General features: G+C 39.7%; 1 protein-coding gene across 1 annotated transcript; it reads right to left on the reverse strand.

The window, feature by feature from the left end:
* Positions 1-8323: 8323 nt before the first annotated feature.
* Positions 8324-25203, reverse strand: LOC143854792 (glutamate receptor 3.4-like). The gene is made up of 7 exons (XM_077364905.1): positions 25012-25203; positions 24051-24414; positions 19956-21301; positions 19580-19857; positions 11070-11101; positions 10066-10475; positions 8324-9274 (listed from the first exon to the last, which is right to left on the reverse strand). The coding sequence occupies exons 1-7, from the start codon at positions 25012-25014 to the stop codon at positions 8831-8833; spliced, it is 2877 nt and encodes a 958-aa protein (XP_077221020.1). The 5' UTR covers positions 25015-25203; the 3' UTR covers positions 8324-8830.
* Positions 25204-25406: the final 203 nt, after the last annotated feature.

Here is a 25406-nt window from a genome sequence, read left to right on the forward strand (position 1 = left end):
AGAAAAGTCGGAAGCACTGGATACCTTTAAGATCTATAAGGCTGAGATTGAGTTACTACTTGACCGGAAGATTAAGGTTGAGAGGTTCGATAGAGGTGGGGAGCACTATGGCAGATATTCCGATACGGGCCGCAGTCCAGGTGCGTTCGCACTTGACCTGCAGGATAACGGTATTGTCGCTCAGTACACGATGCCAGGTACACCTGAGCAAAATGGTGTTGCTGAGAGATGAAACCGTACTCTTATGGATATGGTGAGGAGCATGATTTGCAATTCACCAGTGCCTAAGTCCTTGTGGGGAGAAGCATTGAAAACAGCAGTTCATATCGTAAACCGTGTACCTAGTAAAGCTGTGGCTAAGACCCCTTATAAGTTATGGGCCGGTAAAAAGCCTAAGCTAGGATATTTGCATGTTTGGGGCTGTGTGGCTGAAGCCAAAATATATAACCCACAGTTGAGAAAGTTAGACGCTAGGACCATCTCTTGTTACTTCATAGGTTACCCTGAACGGTCTAAGGGTTATAGGTTCTATAGTTCTACTCATAGCACCCTGATTGTAGAGACTAGATACGCTGTATTCTTAGAGGATGGTGATCTCAGTGGGAGTTATGTGCCTAGGTCACTTACTTTTGAGGAGAACCGGGTATTTGTTCCAATACCGGTAATACAAGAAAGAGTAGTGTCGATTCCTCCACCTGAGGATATTGATGCACTAGATGGCACATTGGAGGTTTCGCTCCACATTCCTGATGCTCCAACGACGATTGTCGCTGAGCAACCTGTGCGTAGATCACAGAGAGAGAGAGAGAGAGGAGGTCAGCCATCTCAGATGACTATATTGTCTATTTAAACGAGTGTGACTACGACAGTGAAATGGATAATGATCCACTTTCATTTGGTCAGGCCATAAATAGTGACCGATCAGCTCAGTGGCTTGAAGCCATGAAGGATGAGTTGCTCTCGATGGAAAAGAACCGTGTCTGGGAACTCACCGAGTTACCTAAAGGGGTCAAGCATGTAGGCTATAAATGGGTCTTCAAGACCAAAAGAGACTCTAAGGACGGGATTGAAAGATATAAGGCCAGAATAGTCGCTAAGGGGTTCACTCAGAAAGAGGGAATAGACTACAAAGAGACTTTCTCTCCAGTATCAAGGAAAGACTCTTTGAGGATAGTTATGGCTTTGGTGACTCATTATGACTTAGAGTTACACCAGATGAATGTGAAGACTGCATTTTTAAATGGTGATCTTCATGAGGATGTCTATATGATTCTGCCTGAAGGTTTTAAGGCTGAGAGCGAAGAGCACCTAGTCTGTAGACTTAAAAAGTCTATTTACAGACTTAAGCAGGCTTCTAGGCAGTGGTATCTAAAATTTCATGAGGTAGTGTCTAGTTTCGGGTTCAAGGAAAATGTTGTAGATCAATGCAATATCTTTGGGTTAGTGGGAGTCGATTCATCATCATAGTGTTATATGTTGATGTAGACACCCCATTTTGACCGGGCCCTGAGGTCCCTAAAAGTTGAGCTAAGGTCCCAAAGTCGAATAAAAGTCCTCAAGTTGAATAATATTTCGAGAAAATGGGCCCAAATGAGGAGATTGTAATTATCAAAATATGGATGTGCCGATATCATTTTCCTAGAAGAAATGTACAAAAGAAGATAAAAATAAGAATAATAATTCATTCTTCTCCCATTCTTGCATAGACCCCCCCTCTAACGCAGAAAATACGCTAAAGAGGGTTGCCCATTAAAGAAAAAGGAGGCAAATATATCTTTTTCTTTGTAAAAGAAGGGGATAATGGCAGGAGGGTAAAATACCTCATCCTTTGGGTGCTTTTGTAAAGTGGACATGGCTTTCTCTACAAGCCACATACATAGACCATTGGATTAAAGAGATGAGGTGTAGGGTCTAGATTAGTTAGAATATTCTAGGGTTTTAGGTTTTCTAAAATGGAATTGTTGTTGAGGAAGTAGATCAAGGGCTGAAAGCAACCAAGAGGGAATAAGCAATAAATGGATGGCTAGGATTAAAAAAAAAGAAAAGAGAAGAAATCCCTATGTATAAAAATCAAAGAGAGCTTGTGCAAGAAGGGAGGGGTCTCATTTTTTCGTTTGAGAAAAGAGAGAGAGAGAGAGAGAGAGAGAGAGAGAGAGCTTGTCCTCCGGCCACCCTCCAACCTCCGGCCAAGCCGCCTCCATCTCGGCCTCATCCCTTCTCTTCCCACCTTGCTCTTCCCCCATTTTCTCCATCACCTCCCCCATCTTCATCCTCTTCACCACCACTACCAGCCGGAATCCGGTAAGGCCAAACCCATCTCAGCTCTCCCTTTCACCAACAACCTCTGCAAATCCGGCCGACTCCGACCCAAGCCCATTTTCCCCATTCCCATTTCTTCATTCAACAGAGAGAGAGAGAAGATAAAGAGAGAGAGAGAGAATCCTTCGCCGGCAACCTTGCCGGATTCCGGCCAAGCCGCCATCATCTCGGCCCTCCATCTCCACCTCGCCACCACCTTCCCACCGGAGCCACCATCTTCCCCTTTCACCCAAATCCACCACCTCTGCTATTTTCGCCAAAACCCACTTCGGTTTTCTCCACCAAAACCCATCTCCGATCCTCTGCTGCTATCCCATTCAAACCCATCTTCTATCTACCCCCATTAGCAGACCCAAAACCCATTTGATTTCTTCCCATCTAATTCCATCTTATTGTTCCACTTCAAAAAGAAAAAGAAAAAAACAAAAACAGAGAGAGTAGCAGAGAGCCGAAGGAGAAAGAGAGAGAGACCACCATCTTCTTCTTCTTGATTTTTCTTTTTCCCAAACAGGGGATCTCATTTTGGCAGCCATACAAGGGAAAGGAGCCACCAACGCCGCCATCTTCACTACCTCCTCCATCAAACTCACAACCGTTAAAACCCATATCGTTGTTCCATCAGCTTATTCTCACAAATCCAATCCGTTTTTGCCTAGTTTCTACCCATCATAGCTGGTCCAATACTGGCAAGCTTCGGTACAGCCAACTACAAGCAATGATTCGAAGCAGGAGCCTTCATCGGAGAAATTTGGATCGAGATCTCAAGGTGTAAAGCCCTACCTATCGCAGAGAGCAGTTTAGGTAACCTTCCTCTCTTTTCATTAATGCTTGGATATCATAGACCATGTCAATTAGGACAATTTGAATTTTAAAATTTGTATTTCCTATTCTTGCATGGCTAATCCACCTTGTTTGACCATGGGGATTTGAGGGATTGGATCTCACCCTTGATCCGATCTTCCAAATCTCAGTCTTAGGCTAGTGAAGGCTCTCATTTTCTATAGTACTTTCTTTGTTGAGATTGAAATCCAGCATAATCAAGTTTGAAGAGCTGGTCATGCTCGATTTCTTTTTTATATATTTTATATTATTCCATTTACATTTTGGTTTTCTTGGGGTGTTGTAATTGAAAGCGTGATTGGGCTGATCCCATTTTCCCAAGAGAGGCTTCTTTGTTCATCAGTTTAGTTGGTTAATGATATGGGCCCAACCATGTTTTAGCCGCAGGCATTATTTCAGTTAGTATTTGCTTCTGTGCGAAGTTCACAAGAGCTTTGCCTCAGAATTTGCGGGTATCTTTTCTTTGTTCTTTAAATTCCAAAGGACAAGCTGGGTTGGTGCGAGAATTAAACTGTACTGGTGTTGATATCATTCCTCTGCAGCTTGTCATCTTAGTTATTAATAGTCAGATTCATCAATGTGCTGGGGTTCTGACAGATGAACTACAGTTTATTTAGGCTTTAGCTTATATATGGTATGAATCATTCATATATGACATGATGTTCTAATATTGTTGTTACTATATTTTGGAGATGGTATTACCCTACCCTTTTATTCTTTCAGTAGTGGGCCTTTAAGGTCGTTACTCCTATATGGAAAGTGGTGTCATCCTTGGAGTATAGTAGTATTGTGGATTCAAAACCTAAGTGCAGATACTAGATCTCATAGATCCCAAGTCGGTGAGAGCATTTCTTTTAACAATGTGTTGGCATGCATGCGCTAGATCACTAGCTTTTGGACTTGTGCTCATATGCTATTAAATACAATTTCAAATCCAAGCATAGTGCAGTTCGGCTCTTAGGCAGTTTGCTGGAAAAGCTATGGAAGAGATATCTGATTTTTCATTTAAGGCTTGATTCTCTATTATTAACCATCATCAAACTCTACTGCTTTCCTGCTTTGATTTCTCTTTGATTCCTTAGGTCTATCATCCCGGGCTCATCCTCATGAAGCCTTCATAGCGTCTTGATGATCTTCTCGTATGCTTTATTTCTTAGGATGGCCGGTATCAGTAATTCACTTTATTTCTTCGGGATTATTTGTTGCATGTCATTTAGGATTCTCCTTGAGTTTCAGGATTCTGCTATATTTTGTGAGCATTTCCTTGGGATAGGCTATGACGGAATGCTTCTTGAGCCAACCCCTTCCCTTCCTGCCTTAGAGTTTTCGCAGGTTAAGGGATTTCTTCCTCTTTAGAGTCTGTCATAGAGAGTTTAGGAGTCAGTCCTACCACCCTAGAGTTTAGGAGTTAGTCCTACCCTTTTAAAATTCATCAGTCTGTCCTACCTCTATAGAATATAGGATTCTGTCAAACCTTCATAGAGTTTAGGATTCCGTCCTTCCATCTTTGAGAGTCAATCTTTCAGGAGTCTGTCCTATCATCATAGGGGTTAGGATTCGGTCCATCCTCTCATCAAGTCATGTGATTTTTATCCGCTCTTGCAAGGTATAGGATGCTGTCCAACCCTTGCAGAGTCGTGATTCTGTCCAATCCCCCCGCAAAGCATAGGATGTCGTCCAACCTTTGCGGGATATCAGGAGTCTATCCTACCCTTATGATGATAGGATTCTGTCCTGTTGAGTCAAAAAATATCAAAAACATCTGAAACATAAAAAATCTCAAAAATCTTGAGTCATTAAGAGTGTAGTTAGGAAAATCCTGGTCCGAACTACGAATGACTTGATCCCTAACTGAGGGGTACGTAGGCAGCTCAGGCTTGCAGCTGGCATCCTGAGTTCACTCACAACTTCAAAAACTTCCATAGCTTTAAAACCTTTCAAACCTTCCAAAAATACAAAAAAATTTCAAAATAACCTTGCCAACAATTTTCAAAAGATATTCCCATAGAGTTAGGAGTCTGTCATAGGCATTTGGGGTATCTTAAAGTTAGGAGTCTGTCATGTTTATGTTGATATGCTGAGTCTTGTCGTGTGAGTGTCCTCAGAGTTAGGAGGCCTCGAGTCGTGGTGGGTTAGACACTTAGTCGATCCGATGGCTAGACTAGAATGCGCTTAGATAGCCCATGATTTTCCTTAGGACGCACAGCCTAGTCACACATAGGGTGAAGGGTCCACTTGCATTAGTTAGGGCATATAGGGAGTCCTAAAAATTACCATTCACTTGAATTTAAGTAATGGCGCAAGAAGCTTTAAAAACTACTCAGGTCTAGTTGATCGAGTCTCGGATAGCGGTCCTAGAGGGTTAGGCATTGTAGTTTAGCATAGGTCGTCGAACTACGTTGACTCTGATTCTTCCCGAGGCCGGGATGGACGGCCATCCTGGTCCGAGTCAAGTATCGCATTAGAGTCTAGGGTTTGTCATATTGTATGTTTTGCTGTGTTTTCTTACTTTCATGTACAGATCCTATACTTTTAGCTGTAGCATGCATGTGTTTGTCCACCAGAACTTAGACACCAATTAGGCATGACACTCATAACCTAGCTATTCTTAGGTGGCATGTCTTTCATTTCTTTTGTGTGTGCTTATGATTCATCTCCGAGACATGCATGATTAGATAGACGTTATCTCGGGGTTATTCGTTCCCATTTCGCATGATTTTCGCCCAAAACTCTTCAAAGTTAATAATAAATGGCATAAGAGACCAGGTGCTTGCACTTGGGCGAATTGGGGGCGCCTAACCCCTTCCCCATTCGTCATCAGGCACGGACCTTTTGTATCTCTGGTTATCTGTTGCGACAGAGCACAGCATGGGATCCAGGGCCTACTTCCTTGGATGGCGACTCGTTCTTTGTTTAAGGTACGCCTCGAATCCGGGCTAGTCCCCGAATCGGGAGGTATCTCACTTTGCATCGCCACTCATGCTGTGAGGGGCACTCTTTCGAGAGTTCCTTGGTGGAGCTCTCCTTCACGTGGATGATCTAGAGACTTTCTGGGGGGTTCGTCCCCCCGCCTCTCTCAGATCGGGGTCCATAGTTGATGATATACTACTTGCCAGTAGTAACCTAGGCATGCTGAAAGAAACAAAACAATTTCTCTCAAGGAATTTTGATATGAAAGATCTTGGTGAAGCTTCCTATGTCATAGGAATTGAGATTCATCGAGATAGGACTCGAGGATTGTTGAGATTATCTCAGAAGACCTATATAGAGAAAGTCCTTAAGAGATTCAGCATGGATAAATGCTCCCCTAGTCCTGCCCCTATAGTTAAGGGCGATATATTCAGTCAGTTACAATGTCCTAGGAACGCACTGGAACGGGATGAGATGAGACAGATTCCTTATGCTTCCGCTGTTGGTAGTCTCATGTATGCTCAAGTTTGTACCCGTCCAGATATTGCATTTGCAGTTGGCATGCTTGGGAGGTACCAGAGTAACCCAGGTTTGGATCACTAGAAGGCAGCCAAAAAGGTTATGCGTTACCTGCGAGGGACTTCAGATTACATGCTCACATTTAGGAGATCAGATAACCTTGAGGTGATTGGCTATTCTGATTCCGACTTTGCTGGTTGTCGGGACACCCATCGGTCCACTTCTGGTTACATTTTTATGCTTTCAGGAGGACCTATTTCTTGGAGAAGCGTCAAGCAGAGAATGACGGCTTCATCCACTATGGAGGCAGAGTTTATTTCATGTTCGGAGGCTTCGAGTCACGCCTTATGGCTGAGGAATTTTATTTCATGGCTTCATTTGATTGATTCTATTGAGAGGCCGCTGAAACTTCTCTGTAATAATTCCGCTGCGGTTTTCTTTTCCAAGAACAACAAGTCTGGAGACGGCTCGAAGCTTATAGATCTAAAGTATCTTGTTCTGAGGGAAAGAGTTCAGAATCAGCATGTATCTGTGGAATACATAAGCACCGCACTTATGTTGGCGGATCCCTTGACTAAAGGCTTGTCACCAAAGCTCTTCAGAGAGCATGTAACGCGCATGGGATTGGTTGACATTTTTGATAGCCTATGATAGTGGGAGTCTGCATTTGGTATTGAGATACACTGTTGTGATCACATTATATTTTATGATTTTGATATATATTATGATTATTTTCTACCGCTCCATTTTGTGCACATTATGTAAATGGATTGTTAATAAGAGGTAGAATGTGTCTGTATGACTGTTTTGGACCATGTCTACATCTTATGCATGTATGCTTTTACATTCATGTTAGTAAGAATTATTAATAATATAATCATGGGGTAGGCTATTGGGTAGAGTTGGTGACCCAATGGTTACATGGTTTATTGCTGGTAGTTTTTGCTGAACGGAATGTTGTGTTTATTATCTAACTAACTTAAAGTTATGATCCTTATGTTTGGCTCAAAGATCTTGCTAGCCAAGTGGGAGAATGTTAGGAAATAATCCTAACAGTGGATGTGGCTTTTGCAAGATCGATGGTCGAGATCATTTGGTTAGTGTCTAGTTTTGGGTTCAAGAAAAATGTTGTAGATCAATGCATCCTAACGGTGGATGTGAATTTTGCAAGATCGATGGTCGAGATCATTTGGTTAGTTAATTACTTTTGTGAAAAGTCATTAATGAAAAGACTATGTGAAAAGGTATAAACGTTTAAAAGAGACGTTTGGGCAGAGGGATCGGCGTGATGAGGAGTCGCATCTTTTCCCACAAACGCTTATAAAAAGAACTCTTGGGTCATATTTGCACATAACGAATTTGTTTCCAAACTTTGAGAATCCACGCTTGAAGAGAAAGGAAACCGGTCCCCATCACCGACTATTGTGTAGCAAAGAGAAACCTTAAGAGAAAGAAAAACAAGATTCATGGCTTCCGGTATGTCTTTTTCTCATTTCAATTTATTCCATATTGTTATCTGTGATTTTCTCAATGTTGAATCGCTAAGATCCGTTGCCGGTGTTCATATTGTATCGAACACTAACACCTTTATGTTCTTGAAGGGTGTTCAACTAATTGTATTCTTACAAGGAAATCTCACTGGCACCCCTGAGATAAAATTCCGCCAGTACAACATAGCCTTTCGCAAAGCAGCAGTTTCTTTTCAAGACATCATATTCTAGCATATGAGAACATAAAAGAAAAACTGGTCTGCATCTTAGAAATTCGATTTCCTCCAAAGAGGTACAAAATACAAAGTGAACAGTGTACAACATGCAAATTATATTCCTTAGGAAGATGATAAAATACAGACAATGCCATTGTATTTCCATTACAGCAAGGAATAGCAACACTACATTCCCCTAACTGCCTAAGAATATTTTCTATTTTATCTCAAATGATGCTTCTAACATCTGGGTATTATGCTTTAACAGCACAAGAACCCTTATTTTGATGCAAATAAGCTGTTTAGAAAAACAAGTGATATCCAGCCATACAGTCTTACCACTAGCAATGAGTTTCTTCCTCCCCTTTAAAGGTGTTGAGAATTTTTATCAAGATGATAGCTTACCAAAATTCAATTCTCCATATCATTCCTTGGTATTGTGGGGAGGATGCCTTGCAAGTACATAACCTGGCTACTTGGTCATATACTAATATCCAATATAGAGAGAAGAAAAATCTCACCAGTCCAAAAACATCCCTAAGGAGAGTTGGGTAACCCATTTGAGGTTTGACTAGTTTCCTGTTGCTTATCACTTAATTTTCTCTTGAATGCATTCTTTACATCATCTTCTTTCTTATCGACAAAGTCGATCAAATTTTTAATGCTCTTTGTGGGCCGAAGGCGTCTGGCACTTGGGTTGGATTCGTCTTGTTCAACATCCTCGGGGCTATACTTCCTAAACTGACACAGTACTCTCATGAAAAACACAATGAGTGAGAGGATACATGCAACACCACATATAAGGAAGAGGCCCCAGAAGCTCTTGAGTTTCAGCCTGTTAGCCTCAACTACATCAACTTGCGAGGAGCACCCACTTCGCGTTAACCATTTATCATGGATTCTTTGAAGATCACCACGCTCTGATAGGGAAAGGATGGCAGTTGACATGTCTACTGCAAGGGGAGAATCCCTCTGGAAGGCCTGTTCAGAACAAGTTCGGTGGAGTACATCAGATTTTACTTAACAATACAAAAAAAATGATACACATAAGAGAAAATTTTCAGGTCGGGGAAGGAGCAGAATGGTCAGTTAAGAAACTAGCATCCGTACCATTCAAAAGAAAAAGAAAAAGAAATGAGCATCTGTAAAATTCACTTATTTCCCAAGAATACTAATGATTGTTTAAAAGTAAGGGCAATGCTAGACTGAAGGGGAGCCCGGCAATGCTAGACTGAAGGGGAGCCCTGGTTAAAAACAACTGAAAGGGCTTCCCCATTGGCTGAATGTCACCATCCATCATTAATAATGACTGCCCTTTCAGTTGATTTTTGCAAGGGCTCCCTTCAGTCTAGCATTCCTCTAAAAAAATATAAAACACATCGAATTGTTAGGGGATTTGCTAGGGACCATCGCAGAAAGGCATTTCACATCTGGGCTGTTGCATGTGAGAGCAGCCACACAGGCTCAGATTTTGTCTTATTCATTCAATTCACCTGAGGTGGCTGCTGTCACATGCAACAGCCCAGCTGCGAAATGCCTTCTGCAATGGTCCCTAGCAAATCCCAATTGTTAGATGGTGTGCTTTGCTGTAATTAATTAGACACTGATAAAGCCAGGAAGAAAATGACATAAACAAATGGATATTAAGTTATTAATTGATGTTCCAATTTGTTTACCAAGTAAACAAATTAGTCTCGTGACTCTCATCTTTTTCAGTTACGCAGTAGTATCAGTTCAGTCATGTATATGTAACTAAAGAAGAGAATACTTACAAATCCCCAGCCACTTTTTGTGAATTCCTGTCCCACAATCTTGAACTTGCAGTTACTTATAGACAAGAAGAGCTCAACATAAGGAAGCTCGTCGACAATAGCAGCGACTCCTCCCCCCTTTGGTCCACGCTGAAGGGCATCAGAGTAATTTGAAGGGGTGTCAAGTGTTACAATCCTTGACTCTGCAATGTTGAGCTCTTCTATCAGATAATTTCGGGAGAAAGACCCAGCCTGAACCCCAATTGGTTCAGTACTTGATATTAAACTGTCAATCCCTTCAATCCTTGACGAAAGCTGTTGAACGGTCAGGATTGACGTTAAGCTGGCTGTGTAGCTTGAGTTGATAATTAACACTACAAACAGCCATATGATCAGAACAGCACGTCCTAGGGTGCTCACAGTGTTCTCCCCTGCATAGGAGCCAAGCCAAGAAAAATTGGTGTTCAGATTTTGGATTCAACTAATACAAAATCATCCAATAGGAAAAGATAATGCAGAGAGGAAAAGGTGTTAAGTTGGGTGTCTTGAATTAAACCCCGTTGGGGTCCGAAATATTGTGTGCGACCCGGATGCGGCCCGCTTGGCCCTGCCCGTTTTAAGTGATTTCGGCCTGTTTCAAGTAAGTTTTGGCCCGCCTTATATGAAGGGGTTCTAGCGCTTATTTTCGGATTCTTGTCTAAAAAGAGGGTTGAGAGCTACAAAGAGGAGGAAATGGTGGACTAGGGTTTCTTGGGGTTTTGGTGAGAGATACTGATCTTCTCTTGTAATCTCTTGTTCTTATGGTGGATTTTCTCGTCGCATCTGCCGTGGATGTAGGCTTTGCCGAACCATGTAAATCTTTGTGTCTTTGTGTGTTTGCTTGTGTTTGGTTCTTTCATTTTGCTTTGCCACTGAAATCGCAAGTTGCTATTTGGGGGGTTTTCACAACAAAAAGCATTTTTCAAGGTAAAAGAGAAAATGTAAAACAAAATTGCAAATTGCAGATTGAGAAGTAATTTACTCACTGTGTGCGAAAAACATTGTTGAGAAACTAAACCTGCAAGAACAATAAGGGCGGTCAAATGCTTCATTATTTGAAAGCAAGCAGACAACTAAATCATAATATATCTAGAAAATAATAGAACTATGATGGGGGAAGTCAATGTAAAAACTGTAGCACAATTAGCTGTCTAGCTGAGGACAAAGGACAAATGAAATTGTTCTTTGATCATGAACCAGTGCCTATAAATCTTGAAATCGGTAGGAGAGAGACTTAGGCTCTAGTCATACAATGAGCCAAACGGAAAAATACCCAGCCAATTAATGAATGCTGTCTCAACTAGTCAACACTAAGATATCAAATATGGAATTTTAACCTAAATTCAACACGATTTAACAACTGAGATCATTCTTGTTGAGTAACTCAGCTAACGTGGAAAGCTGTGATTATCTGTTTCTAAAAAAAGAGAGAAAATATATAAACATATAAACTGCATTTAGCGAAACAAGCATCTGTATAGTCACAATATGTTTATCCTATGTAATTATGTAAGCACGTGCCTGCATGTGCACATCAGTGGGGGAGAGGTGGATATATACATTTAGAAGCTCAGTTGAGTCCTCAAAAAACTTTTCAAGGTTCACTCGACATACTTTCTAAATATATATGATGATAAAGACCAGGAAAGAGGTTTAAACATTGTTACAGACCCAAGTAGATTAGGATCAGGTCCAGTCAAGCTTATAGTTTTTAAACCTTAATACAGGTCCAAGAAATTACAAGCTGATTAATACCTATATAGAGAACATGAATCTAACCTTGTAAGAGAATGGGAGACCTTCACAGTGCGGTAATCAATATTACGCTTAATGTAAACCAAATAAAATAAGGTATTTCCCGTGTAGGAAATCACATATGAATAAACAAATAAATTAAAAAGAATGCCAGTAAGCATGAAACAAATAGAGAGTAAGAATAAAGCCCTTTGAAATCTCGGAAGTGGTACTAGATTGTTAGACATGCTAATTAGATTAGGAGTTAGATTTTTTGTGGTCATTATATCACTTTTTTCATTATTGATATTCAGTATTTCTGAGTATACAACTGATGTGTCGCAATAGTGTAATTTCTTCCCCATTGTTTCAGTTACTTAATAAAAGGATTTAGTTTGAGGAGTCAAATACTTCTCTTAATCCTTATGTGGTGGTGGGTGAGCTTATCAAGCCCTAACATATTGTACAGGGAGCCACAAAACTCTTTTCCCTCTCCAGGGATTACCTTGAGTTCACAGGATTCCTGTCTAAGATATCAAGAGGAGATTTTCAGTCATCTAAGAATGAATCTTCCAATAGGATCTGATGTATGTAACATCGAAAATAATCAAACTTGGGAATTTTTAAGGGAGTCTGTGAACTGGTTTTTGTCGTGGACTTTATTAATTGGATTTGTTATGGAAAAAATTCTAGAGGGAGAAGTTCTTGGTTGACATAATCTGAGCATTTTTTAGAAAGTTATATTAAAATTGAGTAACTGATGGTGATCTGCCCCCTTCCTACTAAAGTTTTGTTTGTAATTATTTGAAAAGTGTTACATGACTACTGCTGAGGATACATTACGTAGCACAACTACGCTTGAATTCAGAGATGAGAGGATCTCAGTTTTTCTCTATCTTTACAGAGGGTATTTATAACCCCAATGAAGCTGAGTAGGGATAACTTCAACTCTTGGGATCTGTCACTTGTATCAATGAGAGAGAAAAAGTAAGGAGAGACAAAGGAGGAGAAAAGAAGAAAGAAGTTTGAATGGGTTAAATGACAAAACCCACGACCTTACTCTCTTTAAAATACACAATATAACTAGTATGCCACCACAAGTGACATAAAGGTGGGGCATATTATGTGCATGTGCTGTATAAAATAATACTAGGCTTTCAGCACTCCCTCTCAAGATGGCACATATATGCCATGAATGCCCAGCTTGATGCAAATAAAAATCCAACCTACTAAAGGATATAGACTTAGTAAAAACAATGGCTAATATGGTATGAGGTCAAACAAATGGAGTAGAGACTTCTTCCTTGGTCATTTTATCGCGAACAAAATGGCAATCAATTTCTACATGTTTCGTCCCCTCATGAAACATGGGATTATTCACAATATGGAAATCCACCTAATTATCACATTATAGCTTCAATAGAGACTTGACATATATATATATATATATATATATATATATATATATATATATATATATATATATGAGGAAAATGATTGTGAGCTTGAAGCTCATATAGCTTATATGAGCTTGAGGGTCCAAACGCATGGGTCCCACATTTTTTGTGGTGATCCAAACCATTCATTTGCAAGGCCCCATCATAGATAGGGTGTGTACCAAAAATCAGATCCATTGGATCATCCTAACCCTTCCAAATGCGGAGGGCAAAAATGGGCAGATTTGTGGCAAACGGTGTCTGTCCATTTGGCCCTCCACATTTGGATGGGTTAGGATGATCCTATGAAGCTGATTTTTGGTACACATCCTATCTATGTAAGGGCCTTTCAAATGAATGCTTTGGATCATCCTAACAATGTGGGCCCACATGTGTTTGGGCCCTCAAACTCATATAAGCTATATGAGCTTCAAGCTCACAATCATTTTCTAGTCCGGCCGACTAGAGATCATTCTCTAGTCCGCCACCCAAAAACACATGGGTCCCACATATTTGGGTGATGCAAAGCATTCATTTGATGGGCCCTGACATAGAGACGGTGTCCACAAGAAATTAGCTTCATAGGATCATCCCAACCCTATGATTTGTGGAGCTTAAAATGGACGGCTATAAACTGCCACAGATCTGTCCATTTTTTAACTCCACAAATCGAAGGGTTAAGAAGATCCTATGAAGCTGAATTTTTGTGGACATCCTATCTATGATGAGGCCTATCAAATGAATGCTTTAGATCACCACAAAATATGTGGGACCCATGTGTTTTTGGGTGGCGGACTAGAGAATGATCTCTAGTCGGCCGGACTAGAAACACTTTTCTCATATATATATATATATATATATAATGTTTTGAAAATCGGAATCGAATCGTAAATCGTGATCGGGGTCGAATCGTATCGGATTGTAAATCGTAAGATTCGTTCAAAAATATAAAAAAATATGTATAATAAAAAATTATAAATAAATTAAAGAATAAAAATAGCCAATTATTCATTTTTCATCCAAATTCATTAATTCAAACAGAAACTACCATGATTAGCATTCAATATCGTAATACAAATTGTTTGCTGACAAACTTGACACATACTAGTCATCTAATTCTCATCCAAAACCATGCATCTTGGTTAATAATCTTTAAAAAAAGACACAAGATCATATCAATTCTCAAAGTCTCAAACTTCAAATGACAAATATCAATCATAAAAAACGGGAATCGATGGTGTCCTTATTATGGTAGTCTCCCACCTTGACTCCCACCTCGATGTGAGTAATGCCCACAACAAATGCTTTGTGCTCGACCGGTTCGATTTGTTCGATGTCCTACTTCTCCTCTGTCTTCTTCCTTCTAATGAGAGGGATTTCAAAGGCTTCTTGTAATGTAGAAAGGAAACGAGGTCTTTTCAAAGAAAGACATATTTTCTTTTATACAAAACTTAATTTTGATAAATCGCATAAATCGTATGAATCGTACGATTTACAATCGAATCGTAAGATTCAATAAAAAATTGTAAGATTCATACAAATTAAGATTCAATCATGGGATTCAAATCGTTTTGCCTAAGAATCATAAATCGAACCGTAAATTGTAAGATTTTCAAAACAATGTATATATATATATATATATATATATATATGTGTGTGTGTGTGTGTGTGTGTGTGTGTGTGTGTGTGTGTGTGAGAAAACGGTTTCTACACACATGTGTAAATAAGTTATCTACACACTAGCTTAAAATACAGTGGAGGGCATATTGTTTGGGTGATCCAAACCATTCATTTGATTGGCCCTCACATAGATAGGGTGTCCATAAAAAATCAGCTACACAGGATCATCCCAACCCTACGATTTGTGGAGGTAAAATGGACGTGTATAAACCTTCACAAATCTGTCCATTTTTTGCCTCCACGGTTCGAAGGGTTAGGATGATCCTATGGAGCTGATTTTTTGTGGACACCCTATCTATGTGAGGGCCAATCAAATGAATGGTTTGGATCACCCAAACAATGTGGGCCTCCACTGTATTTTAAACTAGTGTGTAGATAACTTCTCTACACATGTGTGTAGAAACCGCTCTCTCTCTCTCTCTCTCTCTCTCTCTCTCTCTCTCTCTCTCTCATATATATATATATATATATATATATATATATATATATATGAGAAAAGGGTTCTTGCGCTCGAGCGCAGATAAGCTTATCTGTGCTCGAGTGCAGTTAACAGGCGTGCGGGGGGGGGGGCATTTGGAGGGTGATCCAAACCATTCATTTGGAAGGCCCCATCATGGATGGGGGGCCTACCAAAAATCAGCTCCATTGGATTACCATAGGGTGTCCATTTGTGGGGCTAAAAATGGACAGATTTGTGGACACTGCTTGTCCACAAATCTGTCCAGTTTTTGCCCCACAAATGGACACCCTCAGGTGATCCAATGGAGCTGATTTTTGGTGGACACCCTACCCATGAAAGGGCCCATCAAATGAATGCTTTGGATCCCACCCAAAATGTGGCCCCACCCTGTTTCTGTGCTCGAGTGCAGAAACCATTTCCTCTCTCTCTCTCTCTCTCTCTCTCTCTCTCTATATATATATATATATATATATATATATATATATATATATATGAGGAAAATGATTGTGAGCTTGAAGAAGCTCATATAGCTTATATGAGCTTGAGGGCCCAAACACATGGATCCCACATTTTTTGTGGTGATCTAAACCATTCATTTGCAAGGCCCCATCATAGATAGGTTGTGTACCAAAAATCAGCTCCATTGGATCATCCTAACCCCTCCAAAAGCTAGGGCAAAAATGGGCAGATTTGTGGAAAATGATGTCTATCCATTTTGCCCTCCACTTTTGGATGGGTTAGGATGATCCTATGGAGCTGATTTTTTGAACACACCCTATCTACGTAAGGGCCTTTCAAATGAATGCTTTGGATCATCCTAACAATGTGGGCCTACATGTGTTTGGGCCCTCAAGCTCATATAAGCTATATGAGCTTCAAGCTCACAATCATCTCTCTCTCTCTCTCTCTCTCTCTCTCTCTCTCTCTCTCTCTCTCTCTCTCTATATATATATATATATATATATATATATATATATATATATATATATATAGAGGAAAAGGATTGTACGCTCGAGTGTACCTAACCTTAGGTACGCTCGAGTGCCAAATCACATGGTCCCACATTTTTTTTGGTCATCTAAACCATTCATTTGCAAGGCCCCATCATAGATAGGGTGTGTACCAAAAATCAGCACCATTGAATCATCCTAACCCCTCCAAAACTGGAGGGCAAAATGGGCAGATTTGTAGACAAACAGTGTCTGTCCATTTCGACCTCCACAAATGGATGGGTTAGGATGATCCTATGGAGCTGATTTTTGGTATGCACCCTATCTATGATGGGGCCTTGCAAATGAATGGTTTAGATGACCAAAAAAAATGTGGGACTTGTTTCTACCATTGTGTGTTTTGTGTTTCTTATATCTCTTTTTTGTTGTTTCTTATAACTCCAACGTAGGCCTTTGACTCGTGCCAAGTTGATGGAGTAAAAAGAGGCAGGGGCAGATTGAAAACAACTTGGGTAGAAACATTGAGGAAAGACTCGATGGCTAGGAACATAACAGAGAACATGACTTTGGATAGGAGAGAATGGAAGAAAATGCTCCATGTAGACGAACCCAACTAGTGTCAGGATTAGACTTAGTCAATTTGAGCCGGGTAGATTCTTTCACCTTCTTCATGAAAATTTTCTAAAGGATTCATTAGCCGACCCCAACTAGTTTGGGACAAAGGCTTAGTTGAGTTGAGTTGCGTTGTGTTATACATCATGTTTGATCCCATTTTGAGAGATTAGAGATCTATCAAATTTCAGCCGCAAGCGACAATGTGTGAAGCATAATCACTAATAATGAAGGATTTAAGACATGAGAAGGCAAAGATGAGAAACCAGAGGGATTGCCCAACGTTAAAGTATAAAAGATAAATAACGCCTTTCTCCAACAGCTTAAGCTTTTGGAGAAGTTGGAAAGTTAACATGGTATAAGAGCCAAAGGTCTTAAGTTCAAACCTCCCGGATAGCAAAAATCGACCCACATGTGCCACGTGTTTGCCAAGTGGGCCACACGTGCGGGGGAGTGTTAAAGTATAAAAGATAAATAACGCCTTTCTCCAACAGCTTAAGCTTTTGGAGAAGTTGGTAAGTTAACAGCCTATAACATGATAAGTAGTAAAATTAATTAAGAGGATACTGATGTAGTTATAATTCCAAAATTATGCTCAATCTAAGCAAGTACCTCCAAAAAAGTTGGACATACCATATGGCACGGGTCAGAGGACGTCCCGGATGGCATATTAAGGCATGACACATCAAAGGGGGAAATCTAGAGGAAGATATAATCATAGGCGGTTGCGTGAAGATTAGGTTCTATGGGTTCAATGAACACCAGCAACATACTTGGCTTTGCAACAAAGGGAGTTTGAAATAGACCAGTTAACATATATACCAAAGGAAGCAATAACGCGTAAAGTGTAATCACTAATAAAGATGGATTTAAGGCATGAGAGGGCAGAGATTAGTAACCTGAGGGATTACCTATAACATGAAAGGTAGTAAAATTAACTAAGAGGGCACAAATGTAGTTATAATGATAGTGGTTCCAAAATTATGCTCAATCTAAGAAAGCACCTGCAAAATAGTAGGGCGTGCCATATGCGATAGGTTATAGGAGGTCTTGGATGGTACACTGAGGTGTGAGGCATCAAAGGAAGAAATCCAAAGTGCGGAGCTGTATGGTTGATCATGTCAGGTTTACAGCGTACGGTCTTTCAGTCTCCAATATAGATTTTTTTTTCCTTCTCTACAGTCAATCACAAAGAAAAACAAAAGAAAGGTAGCGCTTGACCGGTGTTGGCTTGATCTTCAACCTTTAATCATGATCACGATCGTGCTCTGATACAAAGTTGAAATCATAATGGGGAGAAAAGAGAAGGGGAAATAGTGGAGAAGAGATATCATAGAGGGGAAAGTCAAATTTCTTAGCCATGAAGATGACTCACTTATTATTTTCACTAACATTGATATTTATAATAGTGCCATTAATGAAATTACAATAAATGGGCCAGAACATCTCATGCATCATCGTCATGATATGGGTGTGAAAGAAAACACGCTGCCGTCACCTTTGCTCTAAGGTATTTATGTCTTGATCAGAAATAGACAGACATAATGTTATTGCATAAAAGTGTCCTATATGTGTCTACGAGTAACTGATTGCTGAAAAATCTCAAGCAACGGCGACAAGATGATGAACCAAGAATGCAAGAATATACATATACAAGACCAGATCATTCCTTCGTTTCTACCATTTTTAAAAAATTAAAAGTACTCTTCCGATTTCTATATAACTTCTACATTACCCGCAATGAGGAATAGAACAATGATGGAACCATCCACATAGCCAAAATTTGGCTGGCGTTGCAAAGCAAAAATTGTCATAGTTTAGACGGACAGAAGACAGGAAAAATAAAAATAAAAGAGAGTTGATGATCAGTCACCGTAATAGGATATGGTTCATAAAATATGTTATTGGGTTGTAAATGTAGTATTGGTTACAGGATGGATTGCGAGGTGGGTTATGGGAAGGGGCTCAAGGCACAAATAGGGAAAAAATAATGAGGAAACCCTGGATTTCTAAGAACACAGCCCTAAAAACCAATGCCCTTGATCAGATTGAATGTGAGATTTTGGTATGCACAAACAACATAGATACAACAGGGGAGTGGAGACCAAGGCAGGATTGAAAGACAATAGTCGAGGCTGCAGGGAATGATCTTCCACAAGGAAGAATTAAGGGCTCTAATACTATGTTAACTTTACGGCAAAAGGTTGAAAAGAGATTTTAATTCTATCACTGACTAGAAATAAGGGGTTCACCCCAAATACAAGTATAAAGAATAAGAGAGCGAATAAATTGACTGCATTATAGAACTTTCCAAAACCAAAGAAAATATTGCAATTATGCCCTTCAGGGGAATAGGATAGACAGATATACACATCTAACACCATGTTTCACTCTGACAAGAGTTTTTTTTTTTTTAATGACATAGGGTGTCCCCACCCCAATTTTTAGGGCGAGACTATTCGCGACGGATGCGCGCAATCACCCGTAAACCATGCGCATCGGTAAGCCTGGCGGGATTTGAACTCGCGTCAATGGGGAGCATACCCATGACTGTAAGCCAAAGAGCCACACCCATACGGTTACTCCGACAAGAGATTTCTTGAACATTGAAAGAAGATACTGACCAGAAAACCGTTACAAGCTGTTGCCTCGGAGGCCCACGAAATTCAGTATTTATCCGATGCTCAAGAATCCAAACCACCGCTCCAACGAAGAGAAAGAAAGCACCAGTGACCAACCACATCATTGGAGTGAATGGCTTTAGAAAAGCCCAAGCACTAGAGTTTATCTCTTTGACTGGAGCAACTATAACAAGGCCCGACTCACTGAAGGGCTGCGTAAAGTCCACAATTCTTGTTCTGTTTGTAACAATGGTTATATCCCCAACAGCTGCATCAAAATGCTGAACAACAAAGGATGCATATTAATAAGATGAAAATCTGAAACAAAGAAATAAACTAAAAAGAGTAAGGCCTGTACAGCAGAGTGCAATTTACTCACATTTTGAGCAACCAAATTGACAAGTTCGTTATAACTAGGGTTTTCTGTACCATTTCCAAATAATATGAATTCATGTGGAACAGGATATGGCAACAAGGCGACTGCAGCATCAAACACGTCGATGCAAAATCCCTTAGCCCCATCACGGCCCGTCTCTCGCGTGACAAATTCTTTATAACTTGCTCTGTTAGGGACACCAATTCTCAAAGGCTTCCCATTGTTTGGGAACACCCATCCACGTGGCTGCGTTGAGGTTTCACCGGGCCATATGATGCTGTGAAGCTGTTGACTACTAGTGGAAGTGTTTAGTGGCTTCTCATACAAAATTTCTGGAGCAACAATGGAGAGCCCCGAATAATTAGACCAATATCCAATCCTCCGAGACCCAGTTCCCACGATGTTAATTACATCATACGCCGGATGAATTAAATTTTTTTCTGAATCAAACTCAATTTCACCAGTTAAACCTGTAAATTTTGTTTGTAACATTTTTTGAAGCAACCTCTGGCCTCCTTCAAAAACATGCAGTGATGCTAAGTGCAGTGTACTTCCATTGGAGTCATGCAACCTGGGATCGCTGGAAAAAGAAATATTTTCTCCTTCATTCAAAAATTCATTAACAGCACGAGCAACTAACCAAACAGTGTCATATGCATAGAGTCCATAATCATTCAAGCTTGAACTGGCGTTCCCTTTCATAAGAAAATTACTCCACCTAGACATAAAAAGTCTTTTAGGATCAGAGTCCGGTGTGTGATGGCGAAAAGTAACAACTCCTTGCAAAAGATTCATTGTATCAGGACTAGGTGGTCCAATTGAATCTACGACAGAGGCAAGCCAGTTGGTAGCTATCCAAGCATAGCCACTACTAATCATCCCAAGATTTTTCGCAACAGAAAAAACTTGAAGGCCAGAGTCAGGATTCACATGTACGACATAAACCCGGGCTTCCATCAGGTTTACTCCAACCAACAAGTTATCAATTACAGTCCTGTTGGCTCCCGGAGGCAATGCGGCTTTGTAAGATATCTTTGCACGATTCTTTGCAAGTGCGTCACCTAGCACGGATATCCCATTTCTACCATAATCATCATCCACAAAAATGGCAATTACCTCTCTCCACCTATAAAACTGGATCAAACTGGCAATCGCGTACATCTGGAAATAGTCACTATGTGTCGTTCGGAGAACATAAGTATATTGTAGAGCTGCGAGTGTTGGATCTGTTGCCGCAAATGACAAAACTGGCACGTGAAGTTCATTGACAACGTGAGAGATAACATGAGCTATACCAGAGGATTGTGGACCGATTATGGCAACCACATCTTTCTCAATGAGTTGCAAAGCTGCACATTTAAATTTTTTCTTTGTCAAGATTCTGCGTATGGATGAAAGAGACTTGTGGAAACAATTGATGGCAAAAAATTCACACACAGATTGGGTAACAAAATCTATACGGGAAGCAGTACATTGAAATTTCAGGAATACGAGTTGCAGACCCGTGCGATGCACGGGCCGGCCCAAAAAAATATTGTTTTATAACTTATTTTAAAAAAAGAAGAAGAAAAGAAACTGCTAAAATTTAAAAAAATGAAAAAGAAGGGGTAAATTATTATCCAGATTATTAGCATATTGGATTAGTATCTGTTGGTTTTACACAGAGGGTCTCACCATTTGTTTTATCTTTATAGCCCAATGCAAATTTTCCTATTACAATGTTAGCATATCTGGCTTTTCAACCCATGTTTTTATTGTTTACTTACAGAAAACTCTTTAAAACTTAACTAAAAAAGAGGGAGAGAGATTATAGTAGATTTAATTGGTTGCTATGGAGAGAAATAAGGAAGTTGTAGAAATCATTTTCAAAGTAGACGGTGGAAAGAGGGGTTGCTTTCTCTTTAAAAGGTAACTACTAAAGATGGAGAGAGATTATAGGAGATTTAATTGGTTGATATGGAGAGAAATAAGGAAGTTGTAGAATTCCTTCTCAAACATAAACTGATGAAATTTCGGTGCTATACACAGAAGTTGTGTGTATAATATCCTTTCTCTTAAAAGGGGCCATACATAGAAGTTGCGTGTATAGACGGGTGTCACGTGGCAGCACCACGTTGTGCAACATTCAGCTTTACTTATATATAATTAGATAAGTATGGCAGCACCGCATCAACATATGCCATTAAAATCATTTGTTAGCTTCTCATTGCTTAGAAGGGGAGTGTTTTTTTAAATTTCAGAGTGGTGAGATGGGGAGTTATATGACAGAGCTTTGTACTATTAAAGATCAAATTTTAAACTTCTTTCCCACTACAATTACAGTGTTTCCATTCTTGGTGGCCTTACATAGGCTACAAATTCCATGAAATAGAAAGGCGTGCCAGGTCGGCAACTTGCCATTTTTGGTGTTGAATGTTGCTGTTTTCTATACCTAGCAACTAGTTAAGTGGATGGCTTGAGAGATGTGAATATCAACAGTCATTCTTTGGAGGGTATAAGCTTGATGGAAGCTTATTCAATCTATAAAAGCACCCCAAGGTCCCTCTTCCTTCACCTCATGCATATACACATTAAGAGTGTTCTTTTCCATGATTCCATCATCCAAAGATGCGAGGAGAAGGCCAAGAGCGAACTTGAGCACACTTAGAGCTCAAGAACGGAGTGAAAACATAGGGAGAAGACTAGCTACAAAACAAGAAGAATCATGGCAACTTGTAAGTGGAATTTTCTATTATAATTGCGTAATTTTTACGTTGAATGGCTAAAGATCACATTGATTGAACCCACAAGGCTTTAGAGGTTCACATTTGTTTCTTGAAGGGAATTGTAGCTAATGATTAACTATCAAACAATATTTGTTGTGGGCACAAAAAATTTCTTATCAACCATTAAAAAAAAGGAAATGGTGGAAAATAGGTACGAAGAATCCAAATATCCAATCCATTGACTGAAATGAACTGTAGCTTGTATAGTGAACACCTTAACCACACCTAGAATTAGAAGGAACACGCACATCACCTGTTGGGGTTCCACACAAAATCAATAGTCCCACATCGGACATGTGAAATGGATGTGGATGGGTTATAAGGGAATGGGCACCCTCCCTCTAACAGCTAGCTTATAGGGGTGAGTTTTACCCGGTTTGATTCCCTACAAATGGTATTAGAGTTGGGGCGTGGTAACTCCCGAGAAGATCTCGGTAACCCCGGTGTGCCTCCGAGGACGGTGGAATTCCCTCGGAGAAGCTCTCGTCACTCCCACATTGCTGCTGCGTGGAGGGGCGAGATGGTCCACGTTGCTTCCGCGTGGAGGGGGAGATTGTTGGGGTTCCACACAAAAGCAATAGTCCCACATCGGACATGTGAAATGGATGTGTATGGGTTATAAGGGAATGGGCACCCTCCCTCTAACAGCTAGCTTTTAGGGGTGAGTTCTACCCAGTTTGATTCCCTACATGACCATTTGGATTCACTACCCTACTATATATGGATACAACGAGATTCAACAAAAATCGAGCCCATTAGGAATTTTGGAGAGCCCTAGAGGACAGTCATGTGAAACAATCAATTACTCTAAAGCTTAAGCTGATAGAGTTGGAGTTATTTAATCATTTAAACTTTAACAGTCCTCCTCACGTGCAGCCTCTTTTTTTCGGTTGGATGTACACATGGCACATGTGGCCCCTATTTTGGGTTGGCTATACACGTGAATTTTTAATATCACGGAGTTGTTGGGTTTTGAACCCAAGACCTGCCATGAGGAAACAGCTCTGATACCATGTGAGAACAAACAATGACTCCAAAAGCTTAAGCTGTTAGAGTTGGTGTTATTTAATCATTTATACTTCAACAAGTCAAGATCCACAAATTTAATTTTTTTTAAAAAAACTGTAGCTATAAAGGCTTAAATGCTCTGCAAATCCAACCCTGTTTCACAAAGACAAGTAAGCATGGCAACTTTTTAACCAAACCCTACAAAAACCAGGGTGCAAACTGAAATACTACAAAGAATTATAAATATGATTTGAATTTGACGAAGGAATTGTAGCATCCAAAGAACAATGATGAATCATTCATCTAATTCATAAGTTTCACATACCTTCTATAGTTCCAAGGAACCCACTACAATTTGTGTCCTGTGAGACAACCTTCAATCTAGTTCCTGCAAGAACAGTCGAATCGGCGTTCACATCAGCAACAGCAGCTTCAATTGCGGGTCCAGCTACTCTTCCAATTACCGAGTTAAAAGTAAATAAGGATCCAATCTTCAACACACTCGGCCTCGACCTAACACTGGAATTTCCACTCTGACCCATAGCATCCATAGGAACCAATAAACATAAAACCAATAGATAAACCCATTTCATAGCCAAAACACAGCCAAACCCCATCATCTCTGCACCATTTCTCGATCGAAAACTCAAGAAATTCGACCTTTTCTTCGGATTATATGAACACAGGTCCTAATTATTCAGTGCCCATATCAGTAACCCACAAGAAGAAGAAGAAGAAAACTCAGCATAAAAACCTAAATTTTCAGATATTCAGGAAACAAAAGTCCTATTTATTCAGTTCCCACCTCAGTAACCCACATGAAGAATCAAAAGAACAAAACTCAGTATAAAAACCTCAATTTTCAGATATTCAAGAGACAGTAAAATTAAATTAACATAAAAAATTAAGAAAAATACTAATGAGTTAGGGAACTAAGATACCAGTTATATTAAAAAAAAGAACCCATGTATATTAAAAAACATAAAACAATTATAAAAAATAAGAAAAGATAAGGTGAGAGGAAAAACCATTGAATTCCTAATTATTCAGTGCCCACGTCAGTAAACGACATGAAGAATCAAAATAACAACAAAACTCAGTACAAAAACCTCAATTTTCAGATACCCAAGAAACAGTTTCGTTAAATTAACATAAAAAAAATTTTAAAATAATAATAAGCACTTAAAGAACTCAGATACCAATTATTATATAAAAAAAAACCCATGTATAATAAAAAAACTATAACAAGAATAAAAAATGAGAAAAAATGGGGTGAGAGGAAAAACCATGGAATACTATGAGAAATCTCAGTTGAAGATAACCCAAGTCGTTGAGTCCACATGCTAAGAGAAAACCATTACGCCTCCAGTCTTTAAAGACAAAGAATCAGTTAATAGACTTGGAAAATGAGCAACGAATCAGATTTAAATGCGGTAAATTCTTTCCTTTACCCTTTTCCTTTTATTTTTTAAATTTTGTATATCCTTAATAAAGAAAGAAAGATCTTTTGAATGAGACAGAATACAATTATCTCTCTTAATGCAACCAAATCTCTCTCTCTCTCTCTCTCTCTCTCTCTTGTTTGGAGCGGTCCACTCTCCTCTCCTTCGTGCAAAATGTGGAAGTAAATGGGTCTCACGTGAGAGAAAGTGGGATTAGCTTTAGCAAATCTTCCAATTAA

The sequence above is a fragment of the Tasmannia lanceolata genome, unplaced genomic scaffold (assembly GCF_043159265.1).
Source record: "Tasmannia lanceolata isolate RefF3 unplaced genomic scaffold, GAP_Taslan_0.1 ptg000020l, whole genome shotgun sequence".
Taxonomy (NCBI): domain Eukaryota; kingdom Viridiplantae; phylum Streptophyta; class Magnoliopsida; order Canellales; family Winteraceae; genus Tasmannia; species Tasmannia lanceolata.

Excerpts from the sequence above, each read along its gene's own strand:
- LOC143854792 (XM_077364905.1), bottom strand. Across the intron at positions 19,858-19,955 it reads TCAATTTGGTTGCTCAAAAT|CATTTTGATGCAGCTGTTGG; the intron begins GTGAGTAAATTG and ends TTTGTTGTTCAG. Across the intron at positions 10,476-11,069 it reads AACAATGTTTTTCGCACACA|GGGAGAACACTGTGAGCACC; the intron begins GTGAGTAAATTA and ends GCTCCTATGCAG.